General features: G+C 51.9%; 1 protein-coding gene across 1 annotated transcript in view; it reads left to right on the plus strand.

Moving 5' to 3' along the window:
* The window catches only part of Sdk2 (sidekick cell adhesion molecule 2), a 285,293-nt gene that overhangs the window by 111,545 nt on the left and 147,409 nt on the right, over positions 1-26,339 (plus strand). Inside the window, 1 exon segment of the mRNA XM_052759781.1 lies at positions 13,954-14,113. Within this exon segment, the coding sequence (XP_052615741.1) occupies positions 13,954-14,113 (160 nt within the window).

The raw sequence follows: 26,339 nt of genomic DNA on the forward strand, positions 1-26,339 counted from the left end.
CAGGCTTCCCGCCCCCATTCCAAATGCCCTTAACCCCGAGGCTGATGGGAGCCAATTAGAACCCAGGCCCCCTCTGGCACCCAGAGAGCAGACCAGCACCCAGTAAGGTGCTTCTGGTGTTGGACAGGCCATGGGTGGGCTGCTGCAGACTGGGCCAGGTGGGAACTCCTAGGTGTCCCCTCCTAAGGGCTGCCTGGAGCTGGGGCAGGGGCTGCACCTGTCTTTCTTTCTGATTCAGCTGAGATTTCACACAGCATCAGAGCAGACAATTCAGTGACATCAGCGTCATGTGCAGTCACCGGTTCACCCCAAAGCATTCCCAGCACCCCACAAGCAAACCTTGTGCCTATCACAAGCCACCATTCCAGTTCCCTTCTCCCAACCACTGCACATCCACCTTTAGGAGGATGCCTTGGGTGTCCCTTTGAAATGGCATCATGCTGCGTGACCTCAGTTCTCCTCTAGTTAGGGATAAGAAGTGGGGCTGGGGCCCCTGCAGGCTCGGCCTGAGCCCTGCCTCTGAGGGAGAGTCTCTGGGCTTTGCAGAGGCAGTGGGTCAGTCTGCCCATCCACAGACCACCCTCCATGAGGCTCTGTGTGCTGCAAACTAATGACCACCATCCCCAGGTTTTGGGCTCTGTACAGCAGTCCATGTGGTAATCTCAGGCAAGTCGTCCCATCCTTCTGGGCCCAGCAGTCTCTGCTGATGAAGCTTCACAGGCTGCCCAAGGTTCAGGAGGGGGGAAGTAGAGCTCCTGGTGGAGACAGGAAGCCACTTTCTTTTTTAAGACTTATTTTTACTATTTTTAATTATGTGCATGGGGGTAAGGGGTATGTGCACATGAATGCAGATGCCTATGGGTGGCCAGAGGTGTAGGATCCCCCGAAGCTGGAGTTACAGGTGCTTTTGAGTTATCTGCTCTGAGTGCTGGGAACCAAAGTCCTATACAAAGCAGTATACATTCTTAACCACTGAGCAACCTCTCCAGCCCCTAAGGGAGCTGCTGTGTCCCCTATATCTGTTCCAGCGAGGGCCTGAGACTGCCAGGCAGAGGTGAGGGCTTCACACTCAGGTGCCAGGAAAGAGGCCCGAAAGATGGACCATGGGACAAGTTCTCCATTGTGCCAGGGAGGGGCCATATGCGGCTGTGCAGGCCTGTGTGGATAATCCAGCTTGTAAATTGCTTGGGGACTCTAACTGTGGAAAGGGCCATAGAGCCGCGTGTGTTATTATTTATGATAAAGCGCAGAGGTGCCTGCCAGGGACTGGAATGGGCTGAGCGTTGCGCACGGGATGGACGGCAAATTGAACTCCAATTTTCTGCTCCGCAGTCTTTGTTACACGCCACAAAGCGCCGGTACAGCGGGGTCACCAGCCTGATGAATGTGTGCTCTTCCTCATAGGCGGGTTCCATCTCTCAGCCTCTGCGTGGGGAGGGTAGTTTGGCTCCTGAGTTGCTTTTCCCTCCTCCCCCAGCGCTGGTAGACTCCTTTCCTAAGATCAAGTACCAGCCCTGACCCTGGAGAGATCAGAGGCCTTGGCAAGTTCAAAGCCCGTTCTGTCACTGATGCTCACGTGACCTGTCCCGCTCTGCGAGAGCTTCAGAGAAGAGAAACAAAGGGGTGGTGATTGCAGGACCCCACCAAGGCGGCTGGAAGGATTTAAACGAGACAGGAGGAGCTCACTCGCGTGGATTAGGCCTTCAGCACATGCCTGCTTTCCTTTCCTTTGTGGGTTTAGCTGCCTGATGCTGACCCCAGGGAAGCAGAGGAAAGAGAAGCCATGGAAACTGGGTGGATAGCCCCGACTGGAGTGGGGAGAGGAGAGGCTTAGACACCCACACTGCTCAGCTCAGTGGTCTTCCACCAAACTTTGGATATTGTTTCACGCTGGGGCTAAGTTTATCACCCCCCTTAGTGCCTGTCCCCTGTCATCTATGTCTTGTTAGGGGAGGATCCTGTTTTTTGGTGAAGAAATACAGTTGTTCCTGGGAATTGTGGCAGCCAGACTTGAGGACCAAAGACCTGTTCTTCACCATCCAGCCTTCTGTGTCCTATGTCTGGGGATGCTATCATCAGGCAGTGGGGTAGACCCCTGAGGCCTCTGGGCTGTGGGCTCTCCAAAAGCATCTTTCTGACCTGTGGGTGGCCAGTGTCTCCCTGTCATCACAGCCCCCTGACTTAGTGGGTGATCTGAGAACTGGTACCCATGTGGTGGCAAAAACCACCTTTTAGGAACCTTTTAGAGCAACATCACTGGGGTGGGGTCAAATCACTGAGAACCTGGATATGGAGACAGCTAAGCTCCAGTGCCAACCCTTTATTGATTTGTGAGGCTCTTGGGTCCCTCCTATAACTGGAGAATGGCCCCAAGCATGCCGCCCTGCTCCGAGGTCACCAAGGACAGTGTGTGGTCCATGCAACATGATCGAGTTTCTTGAGAGGAATTCCTGGAGTTAGTGTAAATTTTTATTATCAGTGTTTTACGGCTCAAATGAATCTGAATGCTCTGACACGATAATAGAACCGTTAGGCAGAAAACATCCTAATCAATGGTATAAGTTTAATCTCTGAACCCTCTGGCTGAGGTGGGAGAAAGGGCTCCCTCCTCCTGTTAATTAGAAAATAAACCCATGGGGAATGAGAACCATCTTTTTTCCATGCCAGGCTGGGGCTGCTCTGATGTTATTCACCTTTGAGATCCAGGGCAGAAGGCTCTGGCTGCGATACTGAGCAAAGATGAAGAGTAACCATGGCCTCCTCTTCACTGATGGCTCGTCTGAGCCGCACACTAGTCAGAGCACCAGCCCCTCTCACCACCTACAGTTGTCAACCCAGTTTCCAAGAGAGGAGACTAGGGGGCAGGGAGTTCATGCCCAGGGTCACATGGCTAGGGAATAGCAGAGCCCACTGGAGCTGAGCCAGAGGTCCCATTCCAGGACCCAGTAAAGTCAGGATGCACTCAGCTACTCAGATCTTGCCAGGGCAGAGCTGGAGAGCAGTGTGTAGGGATGCTCTGGGATGGCTAGTCGCCAAGAGGAGCACTACCATGCCCAGGCCTACAAGTCACCTGAGCCTTCCTACATGCAGTCTAGTGCCTGGCTCTGGGTGTGGAAAGGTCAGAGATCCCCAGCCTGCCTTGTAGTGAGTGGCATGCTAGTGTGAGAGTTACCCCACAAAGCTCTGATTCTTGTATGCCTATAAGGGGGATACCCTACAAAATCTGGGGATATAGATGAAATCTCAGGAAGAAAGTCAGAACATTGCATTTGAGTTTTATGAGTTGGATCTCAGACCCATGTTTTCCCAGTGAAGAAGGGATAAAAGGGATCCTTGTGAGATAGAACAGGCCAAGGGACAAGGCTGCGTGGTATCTGGAACAGCTCTCCCAGGACTCTTGGCCTCTGCCATAGTGGGATGATAGGCACAAGTTGCCATAAAGCATTATGTGAGTTTCCTAGATTGGCCATAACAAAGTTCTACAGATTGAATGGCTTGAAACTTAGTGCCATATCTCTGGAGGACGGACTCTGACGTCTGTGGGCCCCTTTGACAGCTCAGGGAAGAGAGTCTTCCTACTTCCTGTTCCCATTGGCTTCCCCAGCACTGCCTGGTGCTCCCTGGCTTGGGGCTACATTAATCTAGTCTCTGTCTGTCTCCACCTGGCCTTCCCCTTCCCAAGATTCTCAGCCCTTGTGTTAATTCTTCTCTTGTGGTGGTCAGACTTTCAGTCAGTGTGACAAATCCCTGAGGATTTGAGAGGAAAGATTCATCTTGGCTCATCACATCTGTGGTTTCAGTCCAAAGTTGACTGGCTCCCCTGTAATGGGCGCAAAGCTGAACATCGTGGCCGGCAGCCCATGGTAAATCTGTGCTTCTCCCCTCATAGTGAGCAGGAAGCAAAGCAGAGATGGGAAAGGGGAGGGTCAGAGACAAGGTCTCTCTTTCAAAAGCATGCCCCCTAGTGACCCACTTCCTCCAACAGGCCCGACTTCCACAGTCCCACTGCATCCTGGTAGTCTATTGAAATTCTGAATCTATCAACGCACTAACCACTCATGAAGAAGAGCCCTCATAATCCAATCATTTCCCCAAACCCCTCTCTGGATGTGTCTGCCTCAGGAACCAAGCTTTCAAGCATGTGCTTTTCAGTGGGACATTTCCTGTCCAAACCATAATACCATAGCACCTTCTAACATGCGCTGGGAATTGAACCTAAGGCCTTGCACATCCTAGGCAGTCCTCAACCATTGAATTATATCCCTAGACCATTTATTCATCAACTGAGCAGGGTCTCACTAAGTTGCCCAGGCAGGCTTTGAACTTTTTATCCTCTTATCTGGCTGTTGGGATTTGAGTGAGAAGTGTTCCCCATTGGATCACGTATTTCCAAATACACTTGGTTTTTGAAAGCAAAAATCGCTTGGTTTCCCAGTTACTGGCATTGTTTGGGGAGGTTATGGAACCTTTAGGAGGTGGAGACTTGTGGGAGGAAGTTCATCACTGGGGGCAGGCTGTGAAGGTTTATAGCTTCTCCCCACTTCCTGTTCTCTCTCTTTGTCTCTGCTTCCGGTGTGGGGAGGAAATTCGATCTCTCTGCTTCCTGCTCTGGCTGCCATGCTTTTCAGGTCATGATGGATTTTCATCCTCTGGAATAGCGAAACTAAAATCAACCCTTAAGTTGCCTTTGGTCATGGTAGTTTATTACAGCAACTGAAAACGGGTTAACATACAGGCCTGTGTCCCCAGGCCTGCACTACAACCTCTTTTAACACCACCCATCACGTAAAGCTAGTTCTGCTCTTGTGTGGCTTCCTCTTCATCGATCCTATCAGCAGTGACTCTGTTTCCAAGTAAATTCACGTTCTGAAGTTCTTGGAAGGGTTTTTTTTTTCAGGGGAGAGGGGGGTGTCACTCTTCAACCCAGGACAGCTATCATTTTGTCTTGTCCTGGAGACAACTTTATCACCACTCATGGCTTTAGGGAACCTCTGAAGACCACCACAGTGCTACCAGGCCTGCCTGGTCGTTCATTCACAAGGTGCTTCCAGAGCACTGTGTGAGCCCTGGGCCCTGTCCCCAGTGCTGGAGCTGTAGACAACCCAGAGCCATCAGCCCAGCCCTCAGGCATCCTCACTCTTCGTACTTCTCTGTGACATCTTTTGGCTGGCTGTCCAAGGGGCCCAGCCCGAGGAAGCCTGCTGGGTGACGGGGTCAGGCACACGCTCCTCCTTCCTTCCCTAACTGGAGCCCTGCCACCGCACTTACAATTCCCCCAGGGCTGTGTCGAGGCTAGGTTACGCTGGCTGCCCTGGTGGCCAGGCCCCCCTAATCAGATTAGATGTGTATTCAAACAAATTGATGATCCGTTCCATTAGATGCTTTTGAACACGCTTCCTGAGCGAGAAATTCATCCAGCTGCAGCTGCGGAGGCCGTGGTAGAGCTGATTGTTGCACCCTCCCGGGCTCCCGGAGTCAGAAGTTACTGGCTCCTGAAGGTCACTGGCAAGGATTAGATTAAGGAGGGCAAGAGCCTTCTTTCCTGGCTAATGAAGCGCTTGGCACATGGGCGGCAACAGGCCAAGCGGGGCCAGGCATCTGCCAGGAGACAGGGGAGGGGCATTGATTAGCATCTCATTTGTGGGCGAGCATCAGGAGAGTGGGGGGCATAGAGTGTTCAAGGCCCTGGCTTGGATGGGGCAGGAGTGGGCAGGCAGGTGTGCCAGGCACGGGAGTGGAGGTGAGGAAAGCAGATGGGAGTCTGGGTCCCATGCAGAGAACACCCGCTGTGCCTCCTCTGCACCGTGTACTCCCCAAGCATTCTCCCGGAGAACAGGGAGCAGCAGAGCCCCGGCAGCATCTTCTTGGGCTATGAGGGTCTCTTCCTGAGCCCTCTACCCAGACAGAGCCCAGGCTTAGTACTAACCCCTCCACACCCCATATATAAATATCTGGGCTTCCATGCCCGACAGACCTGTACAGTCACAGACATTGTGGGGAAAGCCCCATAAAGACTTATACAAACCTAGCCTGCCTCTCCCCCAGACCTGAGTTAGCTTAAAACCTTAGAGTTTGGAGGCTTGCGGGGAGGGGGGGGTGCTGCCCTGAGCCTTAGCTCTCTTTCTGACCTGAAGCTCTCCTCAGGTGCTCACCAGCCAGCTTTCATGCATGCAGGCTTCCAAGCCAAGCAGCCCTCTGGGAGGCCATGGAGGTCAGGATAGAGGTGCTAGACCAGGGGATGCAGGAGAGAAATTTGTGAGTCCCCAAATCACAGCTTCCTATGACCCAGGCACTCCAGGGTCACTAACTGGCTTGCCTGAGCTCTTATCGGGAGACTGGGAGGAAGAAGAAGTTGAAGACATTCAGAGGTGGAAGAGAATTTGTTTCTGTTCAGTGGCTTTGGAAACTTGCTCTGAAGGGCAGAGGGAGGTCCTTTGGCCAATTAGGAGCCTGGCAGAGGCCTTACCCAGGCTTCCCTTCTGCCTCTAGCCAGTATTCCCAGCAGGAACGGCTCCATGGGAGTCCCAGGCCAGGCAGGGAAGCCCCTGAAAGATGAGGCAGAGGGAGTCTGGCCAATCAGGGGAACAACGATATTATGTTGCAGAGGGGCTGGAGGAAGGGGGCAGGTTGAGTTGAGATTAGCTTCTGTGTGGAGCCATTCAGCTTTCAACCTAGCGTCTAAGGGTGACAATGAGGGTATTTAGTGGCAGTGTCCAGAGGAAATGGCAGCCAGGGCCTCCTGGCCTGACACAGGAAATTAGAAGGAAGTCGGCACTAAGACCTGTGGCCAACCTCTGCAGGCAGCAGTTCATCATGGGGCTGTCTCTCAGGAACAGGGATGCCCCCGCTGTGTGACACCCCTGATTCCCACACAGAGGCTCTGTCCTTCCCCTGCCCTCAGTACAGCTGCCCCATAACTGTTTTCACTGCACACATACACTCATGGGGGTTCGTGGATACATGCATCCGGCCGTGAGTGAGCAACATGTGCCAGGATCCACAGCACAGAAAGGACAGAAGGGGGCAAAGTGAAGAAACAGCACATGTGTACACATGGACGTACATACGCAGACACACAGGACACACAGTCACACACTAACAAGACACCGCCACCAATCCGCTCTCCTAAACACTTCACTTGTTAGGAAAAGCCCATCGCTGCACAGCAAATGCATCTTTAACCCAAAGGGCTGGAGGTCGGAGCTCAGTCGGTAGATTGCTTGTCTACCATGCACAGAGCCCACGATCCCGGTACCACATGCACCAGGCATGGTGGTGCAGCCGTGGTGCAGCAGGCTTGGTGCTGCAGCCGTGGTGCTGCAAGCATGATGGTGCCTGCCTAAAACCCCAGCACTGTGGAGGTGGACGCAGGAAGATTAGAAGTTCGAGGTCATCCTGAGCAACAGAACAAATCTTGATTTGAGATGAAACCTATCTGTAAATAAATAAGATTTTGACAGTCCCTGTACGCGGCAGTAGCAGACTCTGTAAATGACCCAGGGGTGGCTCTCAATGGTTGTTCTGGGGCCCCCTGTCACGGAGCAGTCCCATGCTGGAGATACAGTCCTCCTTTTGCCCGGTAGCCTCTGCATCCGCATACAGGTGTTTTCAAAACTTTCAGTGTCCCAGCTCTGAGAGGCTGCCATCCCACACATGCCTAAGTGGAGACCGTGGGAACTGCCTTCAGAGAGCTGGAGGAACGGGAGGGCTGTCGTAGAACTGTCAAGCTGCACTCGGTAGATAGCACACCAGGTCACAGCCCCATGAGGAGTGTGACCCCTCTGGGCACCTGGTCCCTGCACGCAAGTCCATTGGATCTCACACTCTTACACCTTGCTGGGGCCGGGGGAGGAGTATCCTGTTGTGACTTAGTTTACCTGCTTCTTGAGGAGATCAAGCATCCCCACTCTGTCCTTCTTCCCTCTGAACCATTTTCACCCTCTACCCATTGCTACTGGTCGTTTAATATTATGGATTTATGAAAACTGTTTTTTTTTTGAGGCAGGGTCTCAAAATCTAGCCTTGACTGTCCTGGAACTCACTCTGTAGACCAGGCTGGCCTCGAACTCATAGAGATCCCCCTGCCTCTGCTTCCCAAATGCTAGGATTGAAGGCATAATACTGTACCGAGCTGAGCACATTTTTTTCTCCAGGCAACTTAGATCTCTGTCTGCGATAAGTGTCGAGAATATCTTCCCCCAGTCTGTCATGTGTCGCTGCTTTTGATGTGTGGGTTTTCTCTTCCCTCTGAAGAATTTTCGTAGAGTTGAAGGCATCGTCTGTCTCCTGACCGTCTGGAGCACTCGTGGTACTTAGAAAGTGCTTGGCAGGAACTTAACTCCACCAGCATTGTGTATTTTTAAACTTTTGTGATTTCACCCCCCCCCCCCCTTAGTTCTTTTAGAATTTCATTTTCATGTTTAAAACATCAATCCCTCTAGCATTTATTTTGAGGTAAAGTGTGAGGAAGATAGTCAATTTTATATATTTTTCCCACATGGCTCCCTGGCAGTTCCAAAGCCATGTGCTGAGTAATTGATCCTCCCCACCCCTCACCCCCACCTGGATTTGCAATTCTGCTTTCATCATACATTAAAAGTCCTATTATGCATTTGGGTTTATTGCTAGGATTCAAGACCATCCCTTCGTGAAAATAGTCATAAAGACACACTGTCTAAGTGACCGCTGCTCTCTCTTGCGCTTCAGGATCCGGGCTAGTCTTTCCCCCGTGGTCCAGACTCTTTCAAAAGGTTGTTTTGGTTTGGGGTTTGGATTTGTTTTGCTTTGTTTTTGTTGCCAGTTTGTTTGTTTTTAGCTTTTTAAAAGAAGACTTTTACAGATTTTAGATTATGTGTCTTGTGTGTAGGTGCAGGTGGGTGCAGGTAACCCACGGTCCAGAGGCATCAGGTGCCCCCTGGAGCTGGAGTTACAGACAATCAGGAGCTGCCCGACATGAACGACAAGATCCAGAGCTGGGTCCTCTGCAAGCACAGCGCATGCTCTTCACTGTTGAGCCATATTTCCAGGCCCAGTTTTTAATCTATTTTTGTGGTTGTTTTTATATGAATTTTAGAGTCACTTTGTCTCATTTTGTAGAAATGGGGTAGACGGGGAGCAAAATGGATCAGTGGGTACCAGCTCTTGCTTCTCAAGCCTGATGGACAAGTTTGATCCCTGAGCCCATGGTGGAGGAAGAGAACCAACTTCCACAAGGGGACCTCTCACCTCTACAGCATGTGTGTGCACTGTGGACAGTGAACACCTGTCCACACACTCATATGATCATTATCATCGCCGTGGTCGATTTAAATATTTTTTTTTAAAGTTGGGGGGGGCGTTCAAAATGAGGAAAGGTTTGGGAGAATGATATGCTCACAATGTTGATTCTGTTTACCCGGAATTCTCTGTGCAGTTACCCCTTCTCACTGCAGGAGGCTCACAGGTCTGTGGTGAACACAGAGTTCCTCAGGTTGAGCACGGCCTCGTCTGAAAACAAAAGCAGAGGAGAGCTGCCGGCACCTCTAACAGAGTACTGGACCTTCTCACCTTCACGATGTGCCCATCCGTGTATGGGACCCATGGGAGCAATCGCTGTCCCTTCTTAAGCATGTGCTGGCTTCTGGTCTGTGCTTATTACTTTATTTAATTAGTGATCTGTGCTCATTTAGTCTCCACAGTAAACTTATCCCCAGCTTACAGCTAAGGAAACTGAGGTGCAGAGGGTAAGTGACTTCCAAAGCCTACAGTCTCTACGTTCCCGTGAACTCACGTGCAAACAGGAGGCAGATGTCCATGTACAGATGTGCAGGGTGGGGGCAGATGTGCCCAGACACTCCTAGATGTGTCAGGTACACATGTAGACATAGGTATACCAGCATATGTACATGCACACGAATATGCACAAACACACACAAGTCACACCTCACAGCCATCCATCCTCTCGTGGACCACACCCCAGCTCCCAGCCAGCTCCCACTTTCAGATGCACTCGGGACCCCCTGGTGCACGTCCCAATGTTTTCTCTGAATGGAGGCTGCTGTGGGATGTCTTCCTGTACACTGTGAATATGTGTTGCTCTGATTGGTTGATAAATAAAGCTGCACTGGCCTATGGCAGGGCAGGATAAGGTTAGGCAGTACATTCAGACTGAAGACGAGACGAAGAAGGGTGGAGTCAGGGGAGAAGCCAGCCTGCCACTCAAGGAGCAACAAGATACCAGCAGACCGGTAACACCATGGCCACGTGGTAATACATAGATTAATAGAAATGGGTTAATTTAAGATGAAAGAGCTAGCTAGCAAGAAGCCTGCCATAGGCCATACAGTTTGTAAATAATATTAAGTCTCTGAATGATTATTTTATAAGCAGCTGCAGGACTGTGGGGCTGGGCGGGACCGCGGGGCCGGGCAGGACTGGAGAAGCGTACCACTGCAGGAGACTCCCTCCCAGGATCCCTGTACCCAGAGGGCAAGGAGCACCACCACAAGGGTGACCTCAGAGCAATGGCCTGGGGAGAGGCACCTCAGTCCCTCTGTGTCACCTCAGGAGGATAACATGAGAGGAGGGATGGGGAGGACCATGGCAGGGCCTGGTACCCAGCAGGTGCTCAAGCATGGTCTCCCTCCCATTTCTTCCCCCAGGGCCATTATCTCCAGCAACCACTGGAATCAAACCATCCAAGCACGAGGTATTTGCCCAGGTTGTCCATTTCCGGGGCCTGGGCAGTGAGCTGGTAAATTCGGTGTTGGAGCAAGTGGCCCATGAGCAAGCCCACAGAGGTTGGGTGTCTCGGTGCATAGCGTGTGTGTGCTTGCATGTGTTCAAACACACCCGCCACCCTCCTCCTCCTCTCAGAGTGCTGGCTCTGAGTCAGCCCACATCCAAGGAAGGGATTTAATCACGCGGGGCTGGGAATGTTATTGTTTTAAAGCAAATGAGCAATGACAGCCTCAAACAGAGGGTTTTTAAAAACGCGATTCAAAGGGCTCTTGAATGCTGCTGGAGAAGATGAATGCGCCTTTGAAGTGAGAATGTGCCCATTTGTTAAGCTGAGGGCAGCACTGGCTGCCTCCTGGGGTGGCAAGTCGCGTTCCCTGGCAAACAGGTACCCACTGGCCTCTCTTTACCCAGCCAGCCATGGCCCAGAACCCCAGAGGCACAAGCACCTCTGGAAGGTCTCAGCTTTGGTGATCTGAAAGGGGCACCCTTTCAACAGCTCAATCTGTTTTTGAGATGGGGTCTCATGTAGCCCAGGCTGGCCTCACTCACCAGCTATTACGTAGTCAAGGGGTGCCCTTGGACTGATGACCCTCCTGCCTCCGCCTCTGAAGTGCTGGGAGGAGAGGTATGCATCACCGAGCCTGGTGCTGTGCTGCAGATCAAAACCAGAGGTTCCTGCATGCCGGGCAAGCATACTACCAATGGAGCTGCATTCCCAGCCCCCTCAACTGCTCTGGAGGCAGAACGTTCACAGGACAGCTGCAAAGAAAACCAAAGAGACAGTATGGAAGGGCCTTTGGCAGTCCTTGCTCTCCAAGCTGCCCTGAGGCTTGTCCTCTGGGGCAGGAATTCAAGGAAGAGCCCCCTCCCTCAAACTGTGCGACGTATGCACACATAAGATTAGGCATGTAAGTGGAGTACAAGGTTATAAGGTTTAGGGGTGCTACATACAGAGCAGGGCCACTCGGCTGGTCCCCCAAGAGCCTATTGTAACTCTTACTGAGGCACACAAATCAGTGCTTGAGCCCAGGTGAGATCTGGAAACAAAAGGTGAACCTGACCGTGAATGGTCCGTGCTGGTTAGACCTGGGGGTGAGAGGAGACCCAGGACCAGAGATCCTGCAGCCCAACCTGGTGTGCAGAGAGGCCCAGTACAGAGCCCTTCCAGCCCAATGGGACGTGTCCTTCCTCTTCTTCCTTTCCTTTGCCCCCTTCCTTAGTCCCAAAGCAGAACGGCAAGTGCTTTAGGTGCTTTCCCAGTTCTAGGCTCTCAGGGGAGCATGAACTCTGACCCAGGCCAGCACTGAGGATGTCAGTGTCCATCCCTGCACAGACGCCCACTTAGAACTAGACAACCCCATGCGGGGCATCGGTCCCCAGGGGAAGGCCTAGGCCAGCACTGTGACAATCATTATTTCACTGTACCCACAGTTTCTCTTGTATCCATGGATGGGGAAACTGAGACTCTAGAGAGCCAGAGCTTGCCCTCTGCCATGCAGCTGGCCAGTCCTGGGGTGGATACAAGGCAGCGGTCTGTAGATGCTGCTAGAGCCCCTGCCACTGGCCTGGAGGTGGGGACACCCACACTGCCCTGCTGGCCACGTCCTATGTGGCTCTAATCACTTGGGACTCATAGACAGCTTGTGGATTTAGCCTGGGAAGGTGGGATCTGACCCTGTGTCTGCCACTGAGTGGTGTGTGGAAGGTCCTGAGTGCCTTTTGGGGACTCTCTAGATGAGCTGTAGGGGTCACTCTCCATAGCACACTTCCTCAGGCTGTTGATACCTGGACCAGGACACAAACCCTGAGTCTGACTCTCGCCTTGTACTCATCCACTCCTTTAAGCCCTGGTCCAGCTGCTGCCTCCAGGGAGGTTAGCCCAGCTTCCCTGAAGGAGGTAGCTGGTCCTGTGGTTTGGATTGTTCCTCTCTGCCATATGATCTTCAACAGGTTCTGAAGACCAGGCCTCGCTGTGCCCTTTCTAAAAACATAGCTCATATTCCCTGGAGTCGTAACGTCACTATGAGGATCAAAGGAACACATGTGGAACCTTCTAGAATAATAGAACCTGTGAGGACTAGGACCTCTGTTGATATTCTTACCAGATGTTGACATCTGCCCACAACCTTGCTCCATTCCAAAGGCTGGTGATGTGAAGGCAGGCTGGGAGCTCCTCTCCCTTCTCCTCCCAACACCCTGGTCTAATCCCACCCCCACCTCTGTCCTCTTCCCCTCCATCCTGAACCATTTGCCTGAGCAGTCTGAGTCTGGGGAATGGAGCACGTTACTCCTTTTGAAGGAGCTTTGAGCTTTCATGCTCCGTGGGGCTGAGCCCGGCCAGACAGCTGCATGACTCTGCAGGACAGGGCAGCAGCTACCTGGACCCACATCCACAGCCTGGGCAGCCAGAATGGGGAGGTTGAGACTGACTGACTGGCTGGAGGCCAGCAGTCCCATGGCAGAGAGGCTCACTAAATAGACCCTACCATTAAGGTGCTTTCTAGCTTCAGGGAGGGACCCCTCTATTACTTGAACCTTGTGTCACCTCCATTCCGTGTTTTTCTTTTTTCCTTTGTGTGTGCATGTGTGTGTGTTGTGCCCACACATGTATGTGTGCATGTGCACTCATCCATACGTGAACATGTAGGCTAGAGGAGGGCATCGAGTACCCTACTGTCACTCCCTGCCTTGTCCTTTTCAGACAGGGTCTCTCATTAACCTGGAGCTAGGCTGGCATCCGGCAAGCCCCAGGGATCCTTCTGTCTCCACCCCCCAACAGTGCTGGGTGCATGGCACAGCCTGAATTTGTATGTGGGGTGCTGGAGACTGCAGCTCAGGTCCTTATACCTGCACATCAGCTGAGCCACCCCACCCAACCAACCTTTCAGCCACCCCTACTCCCACGCCCCCACACCACAGCTCTGAGGCAAAGGATGAGAACTAGACAAGACTCCCAAAGGGGGAGGGGACCAGAAGTGATGGAAGTTGGGGAGGGTGGAGCAGAGGCAGAGGCTGGCTAAAGAAGAAAGTATGTGGGCAAGACTTTGTTTGGTAGGGGAGGATGCTGAACGCCAAGCACTGGAGCCAGACTGACCTGAGTTCAGGTCCTTCTCAGGGTATGAGCTTGGGCAGGTTACCCAGCAGTCCCTGCTCTGTCTGCCGTGGGTGTTCCGGGGGCCAACACATGGGGCTGAGCAAGTGCTAACTGGTGGCTCTGTACCCTGTTTCCCACAGATGACGTGCCACCGTACTTCAAGACCGAGCCAGTGCGCACCCAAGTACATCTGGAGGGGAACCGCCTGGTGCTCACGTGCATGGCTGAGGGCAGCTGGCCGCTGGAGTTCAAGTGGTTACACAACAACCGGGAGCTGACCAGGTTCTCGCTGGAGTACAGGCAAGTCATCCCCCATCTGCATGGAGCTAGACGCCTCCCTCTCCTGAGAAAGGAGGGTGGAAGACTTGGGTACATAACACGGACCACAGGCTCCCGTGTAATACTCCTGAGAGGCTGGGACTGCCCTGCTCTGGAGTTGACACCCTACCCTGGTGATGCCCGCACTGGATGGCTGAGTGGTAGGCCCGGGCGTTCCCGATACGACTCTAGATGGGGCAGAGATGATTTTGAGGATGTAAACAGTGCCTTCCTCGCCTCCCCACGGGAAAGAACCCCACCCTCTCTAGAAAGTTCTACTGAAGGGGGCTGGACATGTAACAATTCGGGGGAGCAGTAGCAGAGGAGACAGGTCTTCCGGGGATCATGCAGATGGGACATGAAGTGAGGCTGTCCTGAGTATTGGACTTCATGACTCCTCCTGACCTCACTCTGGCCGAACAGGGACAAGCAGGGAGTGAGAACTTGGGGTTGGCACAGTTGGATTTGTCATGAGGACTTTTGCTGCCAGGAACCCGTCTGAGGGGCCCTCCCGCAGTGGAGCCTGGCCTCTGCTTGTTTGCTGGCCCTGCAGAGCGGGACGTGGTGCTCCCTCCTCCCACTCTTATCCTCCCATCTCTGCCTTTCTCATTGGCTCCCAGCCCCCTGCCTGTGATTAATCCCCAAGCACGATGTGCATAATCGGTTTTGTTGGGGAAACAAGATTGTCCTGCCCTGGGGACTCTGATACAAATCTGTCACCAGGGATGAGAATGCAAATGAGAAGAGGGGGGGCTCACCACTGGAACATCTGCCCATCCTCTCCGGGATAGTCGTCCTTTCCATTATGAAGCCAGGAGGCCAGAGTCTGGGGTGACCTCCCTTCTCAGTCTGTGACCTTATCCTGACTCAGCTGGTGCAGGCTGACCATATCAGCCAACAAGGGAGGAGAAGAGGCCACATCATCCCTTCTGTGGGGCTTGGGTGGGGAACACTGGACCAGGAAGCAAGAGATCCTCTTCCATTGCCAGCTAGTCTAGACAGGAATCTCCTACAAGGAGGCCAGAAGGACCTCTCCAAGCAGCCTCCATGATGACTTTTATCTGGGGACCTGGAGCCATTTCTGACTACCACATGGCATTGTTAGGAACAGTTGACAGTGTGTGAAGAGCCCCTGCATCCTCTTTGGTGGGATCTTAACTGAATGGGGTACCAAGAGCTTTCCAGGAACATATTGTGAGTACTGGTTTAGAAGCAGCCTCCTGCTTGCCCTTGACTAGGAAGCTGGAACAGGACCCTGGAGGAAGAGGCTTTGCTCCCTAACTGGATCAGAGCCTCTTTGTGGTACCCTGTACTGCCAGGTACACTCAGCAGCAAAGCCCAGTTCGGATCAATGGTTGGTTTTGGGGTTTTGTTTTGTTTTTTGTTTTTTTTGTTTTTTGGGGGTTTTTTGTTTGTGTGTGTGTGTGTGTGTGTGTGTGTGTGTGTGCGCGCACATGTGTGTTTGTGCATGCATGAGAGCAGACGTGCACATGTGTTCACGTGTGTCTGGAGGCTAGAAGATAACTTCAGTTCTTCCTTGGGTGCCATCTACCATGCTTTTTGAGATAGGTGTCTCACAGGTCTGGAACTTACCAATTCAGCAAGGCTGGTACACAAGTGAGCCCTAGGGATCTGCCTGTCTCTATTTCCCCAGCACTAGAATTACAAGTGCATGCCGCCAGGCCAGATGTGGAGGAAAAAGAAGTGAGTTCTGATGTTCAAAGTCAGGCCCTCATGTTGGCACCGTGAGCATTTCACCAACTAAGCTGTTCCTTCAACACCTCGGCACTGTCAACGATCGGCTTTGCTCAGCGATGGAGTGGGCTGTCTTTGGAAATGGTTCTTGGCCCCCGCAGCGTTAGTGAGCAGTCGGGACCCAACTACTGCAGATGGTAGCCAGGCACGATTGCACAGGTCACCAATCCCAGCCCTCAGGAGCCTAAGGGCAGGAGAATATTGAGTTTAGGACCAACCTGAGCTACCTAGCAAGTCTCAGGCCAGCCTGGGATAAAGGATGTAAAGGATGAGATGAAACCCTGTCTCAAAAACAAAACACGCATATCCCCCCCCCAAAATTGTCAGTGACAGTTATGATGATGATAATCACGGTCAATGAAGAAAGGACTCATACAGGGTCGGCATGGTGGTGTATGCTCCGGAGTAATGTCACTGGATTCTGCCAGCAAGCCATTGAGTTTCACAGATGCACGAACTGGAGCTTAGGGGGGTTCAAGGACACACCCGAGGTCAGCCGTGTCAGCCGAGCCTCAACGATAAGCTGTAGAGATTGGGGGATGGCTCGGTGGGTAAAAGCACTTACAAGCCTGGCCACCTGAGTTGGGTTTCTCAGAACTCACGTAAAAAGCCAGATGTGGCGGTGCACATCTGTAATCCCAGCTCTCTTACAGCGAGGTGGTGGGAGGTGAAGACAGGAGATCGGGGGCCGGCTTGCCTGGGGTGTGTGGGGAAATGGTAGGAAACAGTCAGAGAGACCCCACTTCAGAACAAGCGAGGAGGGGAACCGACTCCCAAAAGTTGTCCTCTGACTCCCACGTGTGCTGTGGCTTGCTCACACGCCCTCACAGCACACCCATACAAACATTTTATCTTTTAAGATTAGCTGTGTGACTCCAGAGCTGAAATCCTTTTTCATCCACCACCCTGCCTCTCAAGGAGAAAGGATCGCGGCAATTGTTTCCTTAATGTGTATCCTTAGCAATCTTTCTGCTAACTGTGCTCTGCAAATTCTAGAAAACAAAGCAGTGGGGGAATGCAAATATCCCAGTTTATAGCTGTGTTGGGTGGAAGTCATCCAGGGGAAATAAATGAGCTTCCACTCGGGGAGCACATCCCTTCGCTTGGCCGCTGCGGGAACGCCGGCTTTCGTGGCCTGGTGGCAGTGAGATACTTGAATGGGAAGCTGGTTCGGATGGCCAGTTCATCAAACACTGGCTGTGACTGTGAGTTAGGGCTCTGCTCCTCCGTGTGACCTGAGCACTCTTCATGGTTGGCTTCCAGCGGCATCTCCTGGTCTCATGCTGATTCCCTGGTTCCATCTAGGGTAGACATTGCCAGCAAGCTAGACGCTTTATGGGTCTCCAGACAATTCCTGCATGTTCTTTTTCTCTTGTCTTTGTCCAGCCTCTCCCAGCCTTCCTTGAGCCCCATCCAAGTGACTTTCAGAAAGCCTGATTTTGTCTCTTGTGTGTGTGTGTGTGTGTGTGTGTGTGTGTGTGTGTGTGTGTGTGTGTGTGACTCTCTCTCGCTTTCATTCCCTCTCTCTCTGTCTCTCCATCTCTGTATGTGTATCTGTCTGTCTCTGTATTTTTCTCTCTTCCTCTCCCTCTCCCCCCACCACATGCCTCTCCTCTGCCCTTTGACTTTTATATCCCATGATATCTTGCCTTCTGAAAACGTATATAGGACACTCTGAACAGACCACAGGACTAAGGTAAGAACCTTGACAACATTGATAATTCCAGGGACCTTGGGTCTTTGAACCCAGAGCCTGACGTCTCCTGGCCTTCTTCCCTATGGACTATTTTGCTATCCCTACCTCTGGGTTCAGCTTCATTCCCACGCAGTGAGTGACCCTGGGGAGTCCAGGTGTGGCAGGTTATGACTGTTTTGAGTAGGACTTCCTGAGAAGCTTTCCTTAGGAAAATGCAGGAAAGGATCAGATTGGGCAAACTCAGATCATCTCCAACCCATTACAATGGGCAGCAGTAGCATGCCACCCTGGCCAGGCCTGTGTCATGTGCACCATTGCTGGGCATCCCCCCCCCCCCACTCCAGCCATGAGGTAGTAAAGGAGGACAAAAGTCATTAGCAGAAGTGGGGAGAGGGTGATGGTCAGGTAGAAGCTGCCAGTTCCCACTACACTGCACCCCATGCCCAGTGAGAGCCTGGCCATAGCAGGTGCTTTTTCTGACATTTCTGTTTTCAATTTTGAAGTTTCAAATTAGGAAAATGGTAGATAGCATGATATCCGTGAACACGTGCACACACCTTACCCTTCACCCATCACTCGCATACGGCCCCTTCTCTCTCCACACGCACACGTATGTATACTCACTGTTTTTGCTCAACTGTTTAAGGATTGGTTGTGGACTTCACAGGGCTTCACTGTTAGGGAATATTTCTTCAGGACAAACTCTTCTACAGAACCGTGACATGGTGGAGACAGAACATGGATACAGTTCTGCCACCTTTAGTGTGGTTCATATCTAGGTTTCTCCATTTGCTTCATCTAGCAACGCCTCCCCCAGCCCAGTGTCCTTCGTGGCCATTCCGTTTTCATTTGATACAGGACACAGTCAGGGAGGAGAACACTTGGCATCTCACTGTCCTGACTCTCCCCCCACCCCCGGCTTAACTGGCATGGATATATGTGAGACGGCAGCCAGTTTTACCAGGTTTCCCCCAGAGTGGATTTTTCCAGTTGGATTGTCCTCGTTTGGGCAATGTGACATCGATGTGGCCTGGAGACACCAGCCATTGGGTTGTCCCCTTTCCCTTTTCACCTTCTTACCCAAGTACTCATTCAGGATCACATGATGCCGTGTAGATACACGGCCTCTGACATCTCACACCTCTCTGATGACTGTTCTGCAAGGGGACTTCTAGTCTTTCACAACCAGCACGTAGGGAGTGTGTGTGTGTGTGTGTGTGTGTGTGTGTGTGTGTTACTTGCCTTACACCAAGGCAGTCCTATGCATCTGCATACAGTCATGCATTCCTTAATGTCCAGGATGTGTTCTGAGAAATTTGTCCTTGACAATTCTGTCATTATGAGCACATGAAAGGGTAAACGTACAGAAGCATCAATAGCAAAGACGGTCCATTGACGTGGCCTCGTGACTCAACCAGGAGACGCGATGAACAATACTGCCGGCATAATAAGGCGCACCAATTTACAATACCTTGGTTTTATTAGCAGACAGAGTGCACGTGAAAATAATGATAAAAAGTATCATGTGGTAAATATATAACCCAGCCCTCCAGTCCCTTATCGCCTAGCATGTTCTGCTCATAATTCAGAGGGTAAGATTTTTGTGTGGCTTGAGACACATCAGCACAGGCACACACACGATGCATTCCATGCTGGGACGTTATGATGGCCGCTGTGTCACTGTACAGTCAGATCTTTTTAGCTCTGTTATATCTTATAGGATGGCTACCATAGCTGTGGTCCGTGGCTGACTTCATTATTGCTGTTATATGGTTAGTCTGGTCTTGCTGGTGAGCAGATCCATGCCCATCTCTAGGGGCAGAAACTTGAGAGTAGGCAGCAGTGGGCTAATGCCCCTAACTGGTTCTATGACCTTGGGCAGCATTAGCCTCCCTGATTCCATTGTCTTCTCAGAGCAATGTATAGTGATGGTCACCCTAGAGGGCTCCGTGAGAGTCTACAAGTCAAACCCCACCCCCAGTGTAACAGACATGTAGTAAATGGTGCTGTAAGGGTTATATGAGTTGTCTGTCTCCATATAGAACCATGGGACAGATCTGATAACCAAGCCAACATAACTCAGGGTTCAGATGGACCTATCTCCTCCTCCAACACCTGGTGCTCTGCACACCTGTCCCAACCTCACTGTCATGACCCAGAGACCTTTTTAAAAGGACCCCACAGTGACAAGTGTTGGGCTGTCAGACCTTTGTTGGGGACAGACCTTTGTTCATTTTGAACCCACCCTTGGATTCTGATTCAAGAAATAGCATTCAGGTGGAAAGGTGGCCCTTGGCTACAAAGCGAATCTTAAGAATGAGATCACACTTCTCACAGGTGTGTCGAACTGCCAGGGAGACCCTCCCCGAGGTTACAGCCCTTCGACTCCCCCCTCCCCGCCAGCAGATGTCCAGTTTTCCAAAGTCATGGCTTGATGGTGACATGCTGTGGAACTAGGAAGAGGCAAGATACTCTTCTAGATCAAAATGGTCTAGTGTGTCTGGGAGTGTACAAGAAGGGGTCACTTCAATCTCATGGGCATAGCTTTCAGTTATGGGGGGACCTGTCTGTAGGGGTCTCTGTACTTTGCAAACTATGTACAATGACAAAGTCATCAGGCAGATTATTCTGTGTCGCAGTGGTGAGACGTAACTACTTTCACACTTCAACAAGAAGAAAAGAATTTGATGAGACTGATGTCCCATGTACACACGTACTGATTTCCCACACGTAGGTAACCAGCTCTGCCCACATTCAGAGGAGAGCTACGGGCTAGCAAAGCTGACAGTGACAGCCAGGAACTTCGCACTGAGCATCTCACAGCAGCCCTGTGGGCTGAGTGTTGTGACTCTTAGGCACTCATTCTGCAGGCACGGAGCCTGGAACTCAGAAAGGGGAAGTCCGAGGTCCACGAGTGTGTTGTCTTTCTTGTACAAATCCTCGCAGACTTTCTAATTAGACCTCTTCTGTCCCCTACCCCATCACTGGTCGCCCTTCTGTCCCAATGGGATAAAAAAAAAAAACAAGGACCTCTTCTGGGGGGTCAGGACCAGGTGCCGAAGGCTGTTCCAGCGGGGAAGAGCCAGCATAGAGGAAAAGCCAAGGGAACTGAGCCTCTGGCCAACCCTACTGCTCTGCTGACATCCCTAGGGAGGGAATTATGAAATCTAGGAGCTCAGAGTAGCCTGAGGGGGGAGGGGAAGCCCCTATGTGCTGGCCCCGTGAGAGGCACAAGGCAGGGGGATGTGCACACACAGACAGCATGGAGAGCCTTTGAACCTCTTCAGAGAAAAAGGTGGCAGGTGGCAAGCTTGGCAGGCCAGGTGACCCAACTGTGTCCCTCCCTCCTCCACCAGCCCTATCTAGCCTCCTCTTAGAAGTGAGAGACACTGGCAGAGGCAGCAGCAGAGAAGAGAGGCCACCTGGGCTCCTAGCAGGGTGGGTGGCTGGAACCAGGAAAACCTTTGTTGGTAACAACTCCAGGACACCAGCTGCCTCTGCCTTACAACTAGGAATTGCCGGCAGCTCCCCCACAAGATCACACAGCAGTATTTGGAGAGTCCTGTTTCTCTGGTAATCTTTTGGACCCCAAACCTACATCCTCCCTCTCCCCATTCCATGCTCTACCACCCCCCAGGGGGTGAGGGGGACTTGTCTTTCCCAGGATAAGGCCACTTGCAAGTCCCCGCCTTTTGAGTACGATCCCAGCCAGCCAAGTAAATTTACAGTGCAGAAGATGTGTGCTCCTGAGAACGCTGGGCCAGAGTTAACCCCAGGCCCAGGCCTGCTCTAAGCACCTCCTGTCTGTCTGTCAACTCTCATTAACAAAAGCTCCAAACCAAATGGTTGATTGATCGATGCCCTGAGTTCCTCTCTCCAGCCCCTCCCCCTTGCACAGATGTGGCTTCTGCATTCATCCAGTTGTTTGGGGCAGAGAAGGGAAGGAGGCCATACTAGGAGCCTAGTTCGGGATAGCTCCAAGGATATGCAGCCCTTGACTGGAGTAGGGAAGAGCTGAGAGGCGTGCACAGGCCTCCCCGAGGGAGGTGCTCCTGGCAGGAGGTGGTGACTTCAGAGACATCGCAGACCACGCAGCCCCATGCAGTCAGATGGTGATGCTTGTCATACAGTGTGACGATGATGACAGATCCTTGCCCCCAAAGGACGGGAGGAGAAATAAATAATGATGCAGACATCAAGAAAAACTAATCGAAGTTTCCACGAGGGATACCAGACTCAGAGGATGACCCGGGCCCAGAGGGAGCAGGAGGGTTATCTAAGGAAGCGACGACGGGGATACATACATTAAAGCCAGAGGGGAGGAAAGGTCAACTTAACACCCCTGCCTGCCTCCGCTCACCCCTCCTCCACACCTCTGCTCCCTGGCGAGCCCTGGTTCAGCTACTAAGATCTAGCACAGCACCAACAGCGTGTGTCCCAGACCTGCCTCCCCAGGCCCTCACCATCCACCTTTGAGTCAATGATTTCTTCCTGGCCTCCACTGCCAGGTCAATAAAATGGGAACAACTGAGAAACTAATAGCTACCTCCCAGGGTGGTCCGAGAGGCGAAAATCTAGACACAGTTGAGCCTCTGGGTACTGAAATAGAAAAGGAAGTCTAAAAGCCATCAAGAAAATGACACCAGCCCCTCTCACCTGGCTCCTCTCAAGGGCCAGGCAACCCTGTATCATTTGCACCCGTGGCCTCCATCACTCTGTCCCAGGAAATCCGAACTCTTCCTTTCCATGAAGCCCGCCTCTTTGTGCCTGCCCCAGCCTCCTGGAGATTTACTCCAGACTGGCCATCACTTTGGGCCTCTGAAAACTGAAGGCCGACCTGAGCCAGCCGAAGTGCAGGAATCTGCTATGATGGACATAAATTGAATTTTAATAGAGATGTAGGTGGCATGAAGCCAGTGTACTGGGGCAGAGGCAAGGCAGTAATTAGAAGTTAACGAGTTTAGAAATGTCGTAATCCATAGGGAGAGTGGGGAGGTGGGCCAGAAGGAGGAAGAGCACCCAGCCTGGTGTCCTTCCCCTGACCCAGAGGCCGACTCCTTTCACTAGGGAGGAAGGCTCTAGAGAACACTGTGTGCTGTCACAGGCCCACCTCCTGCCGTATAGCTTGAAGGACCCTCGGGACCCAGCCTTGTTCTATCTGAGAGGAAGGAGAGCTAGAGCAGGCTTTCCCAACCTGGGTGCTCCTGGTATTAAGGGAAAGAAAGTTCTTTGTTATAGGGGCATCTATGCATGCTAATGTGTAGGCTACATCCCTAGTCTCTACCCCTTAGATTCCAGTTGCTGCCTTCTGCAGATGTGACAGCAAAAACAAAAACAAAAGTCCCCAAGCACTACTTACATGCACAGAGGAACATCACCCTACCTTAGGGACCTGTGTCCAACAAGGCTCTGATGTCCCCAAGGTTCTCTCAGCTGGAGCCAGAGTTCCCATTCCTGAGGGTCCCTAGACCCACACAACTGGAAAGGACAGAGACAGCTGGCTACCCAGCGGATCTCTCGGGGCCATCTTTGGTCCCCTCCTCCTCTTTACACAACAGCCCAGTCGGCTGTCTCCTGTCCAGTTCATTTTTGTCAACGTGGCACAGCTAGTCACTAGAGAGGACGGAACCGAAATGAAGAGAATGCCTCCATCAGACAGGTAAAGCTGCAGCACTTTTTTTTTTAATTAATGATTGATACGGGAGGGCCCAGCCCACTGTGGTTGATGTCATTCAAGTGGCCCTAGGTTGTATAAGAAAACAAACTGAGCAAGGCAGTAAGCAGTGTTTCTCCACGGCCTCTGCTTCAGTTCCTGCCTCCAGGTCCCTGCCCTCCGTCCCTGCCACAGCTTTCCTCAATGATTGACTGTAGCCTGGAAGCCAAATAAACCCTTTCCTCCCCAAGTTGCCTTTGGTCATGTGTGTTTACCACAGTGATAAAAAGCCAACTGGAACACAGTCACTCTGGTATCCTTTTTAAAAATTTATTTTAATCAAGATATAATTACGTCATTTCTCCCTTACTTTTCCTCCCATGTCCCCTCTCCTCAAATTGATAGCCTCTTTTTCTCGATTATGTTACATGTATACATATGTACAAAATATATAAATACAGCCTGCCGAGGCCATTTAGTTCTGTGTGTGTGTGTGTATATATGGTTTCAGAGCTGACCACTTAGGATCAGATAACCAGTTATGGGGTCCATCCCTGGGAAAGACTATTTTGCCCTTTCTCAGTCATCTTTAGTTGCCTGTAATCCTTTGTCTAGGGGTAGGCCCTGTGGGATTTCTACCTTCCACGTTAGTGTGTCTGAACAATGGCATAATAGACATGCTACTGCGTCCTTTATTAATACCCCCAGCTCCTTGGCCTCAGACAAGGAAGGCTATCATGAAACCCCCACTACACACCTATAAAAATGAAGGCTCAGAGAGGCCCCAGAGCCTGGCCATGCCCATTCATCTGCGAGCTGGGCTCCAACCTCAGCTCTCTGATATAGAGACAACCCTCTCTGGCCTCCTCCAAGCACCCTTGCCAAATGCAGTGGTGAGGAGGGTCAGGACACTGTTTTGGTGGAGAGGGCATGGGCTGCAGCCGTGGATCTTGGTTACCTGTGGCACTCTTGACCAGTCCCCAGAGATGCTCAGAAATGTCTCCTGGCACAGCCTGAACTCCAACTTAATCCGCTCCCTGGGAAAGAGCCCTGTGTGCCTCTGTGCAGGTTCTGCCTCGGCCAACCTGGGGTGCAGGCCTGGCTTCCGTGTCCTCTGTGAGCAGCAGGAAAAGCCAGAGGAGAGGCAGATAAGAAGAAAGAGAGGCCACAGGGATGGCCTCAAAGGGTCAGGGCTGGCAGTGGGTGGCAATAGGCACAGCTGGTTCCTTGTGCCTCTGGTGGACATCGCAATAATTATGTCAATTAAAACTAATAAGTTCAGAGTGTAAGTGGAAAGGCAGAAAAATCAGGCAAAGTCTCAAAAACCTTGGCTGGCTAGGTTTCCATGGCAACCTGTTTCCTCACACTCTCCTTTAATAGGTTCTGATTTGAGAGGAAGTGAGGCCTCCATTCCCCCATTCCCAAAGAAACTGGGTTTAGATGGGGGTGTCATTCCCTGTACCTGAGCCTAGGGAAGGGCATGCTAAGGGTAGTGAGAGTGAACACCAAGGGCCTTGAGAGCATCCCACAGATCCAGAAGGCCTTGTCTGGCATCTAGGCCAAGCTATTGGTCTCACAGCTGGCACATCATGGCTGTGAGCAGAAATAATTTCCTACAAGTAGGGTGAGAACTGATGTGAGTTGGGGTTGAAACCCAGGTCACCCAAGGCTCCCCCTAGTCTGCTCAAATCCCCCTGGGCTAGTGGACCAGGCAGCATCCTGTTAGATAAAAGGATCTCACGAGCTGGCTTGATTTGGTATCATACCATAGTTGGGCTGGGAACCTGGGAACATGGTAGAGCTCACTGTGTTGTGGGTAGGGTCCCTGATAGGGCGTTCACTGTAATGAAGGTGAGGCCCATGGATCAGAGGTTCCACTCTGACCTCACTTTCCCTGGACATCTGCTAAACTCTGTCAGTATCTCCATGTATTCACAGGTACACAGCTGGGATGGGTAAGGCGGGACATGTCCACGAATCCCTGGGATCCCCCTGAGGCTGCAGCAGGTAGGGAGGAGCTGTGGTCTTCGGGCGTTGTGTGTCCCTCTGTGGCTCTGCCTGTCTGTTCATCCCAGCCTGACCCCAGCACTGCCCAGCCACTCAGTGTACCTCCGTTCCTGTTCTCACTTGTCAGTCACAGGGTGGCATGGGAAGCCTCGACACATTTATTGATACAGAGACTTGGAGTACGTGCATATGGGAAGCAGAGGCAGGAGGATTGCCACAGTTTTCAGGCCATCCTGGGCTACATAGTAAGATCCAATGTCCAAAACAAACTGAAAGAAGAGGAGAATTAAGAAGAAAAGAGAAAGAGGATGGAGCAGAGGAGGAGGAGTGGGTGGAGGAGGGGGAGGGGAAGGGAGGGAGGAGGAAGGAAGAGAAGAAGTGGGTGAGAGGAGAAGAGACAATAAGTCCCAGACAAGCTAAGTGGCAATGTAAACACAAATTAGGTGGGGGGGGGGGGGGGCGTGGAATCTTCTGGAACAATGTACATGCCTAGCCACACCTCTCTTCTCTCCCTTTTTGCTCTCCCCTCTTTTCCAACAAGCAATGAATTTCCCATGTCCAGTCCCCATAGCCCTGCAGACCAGTGGCCACACCTCCAGACTCCCCAGAGTAGGAAGCACAGAACACGCAAATAAAGGGCTGGCTGCTGCCGTATAGGAAAGACTCCCGAAAGCTCATCTCTGATGAACCGAGGCTATTTATTCCCACCACGAAGAAATTTAACATGCAAATTAAGAAGGATTTGATCATCCATCACTTGAAATTGACATGCTCGAGTCTGGCCTGAATCCCTGGTAACCATCACACATGGATGGGCGTAGGGCATGCGTGCAAGATCTACAGGGAGGTAGAGAGAGGTGGGTTCCACCGAGGCCCATATGCTTCTGATCTGGGGCCTCTCAAGGCGTGCAAATGAGTTGATGATTGCTTCATCCCGCACAGCTGGGCTGGAGAGCAGAGCTGCCATTGTGGGGAGAGGTCCCCCTTCCACGCTTCCTAAGCCTTCCTGTGCCCCCTACCCTACTCTCAGCCAGGACACAGAAACAAATCCAATCTCTCTCCACTGTGCTCTAGGCTGTACAGATGACCGGGACAAA

Source organism: Peromyscus californicus, unplaced genomic scaffold (assembly GCF_007827085.1).
Source record: "Peromyscus californicus insignis strain IS unplaced genomic scaffold, ASM782708v3 Scaffold_3__1_contigs__length_106647218, whole genome shotgun sequence".
NCBI lineage: Eukaryota > Metazoa > Chordata > Mammalia > Rodentia > Cricetidae > Peromyscus > Peromyscus californicus.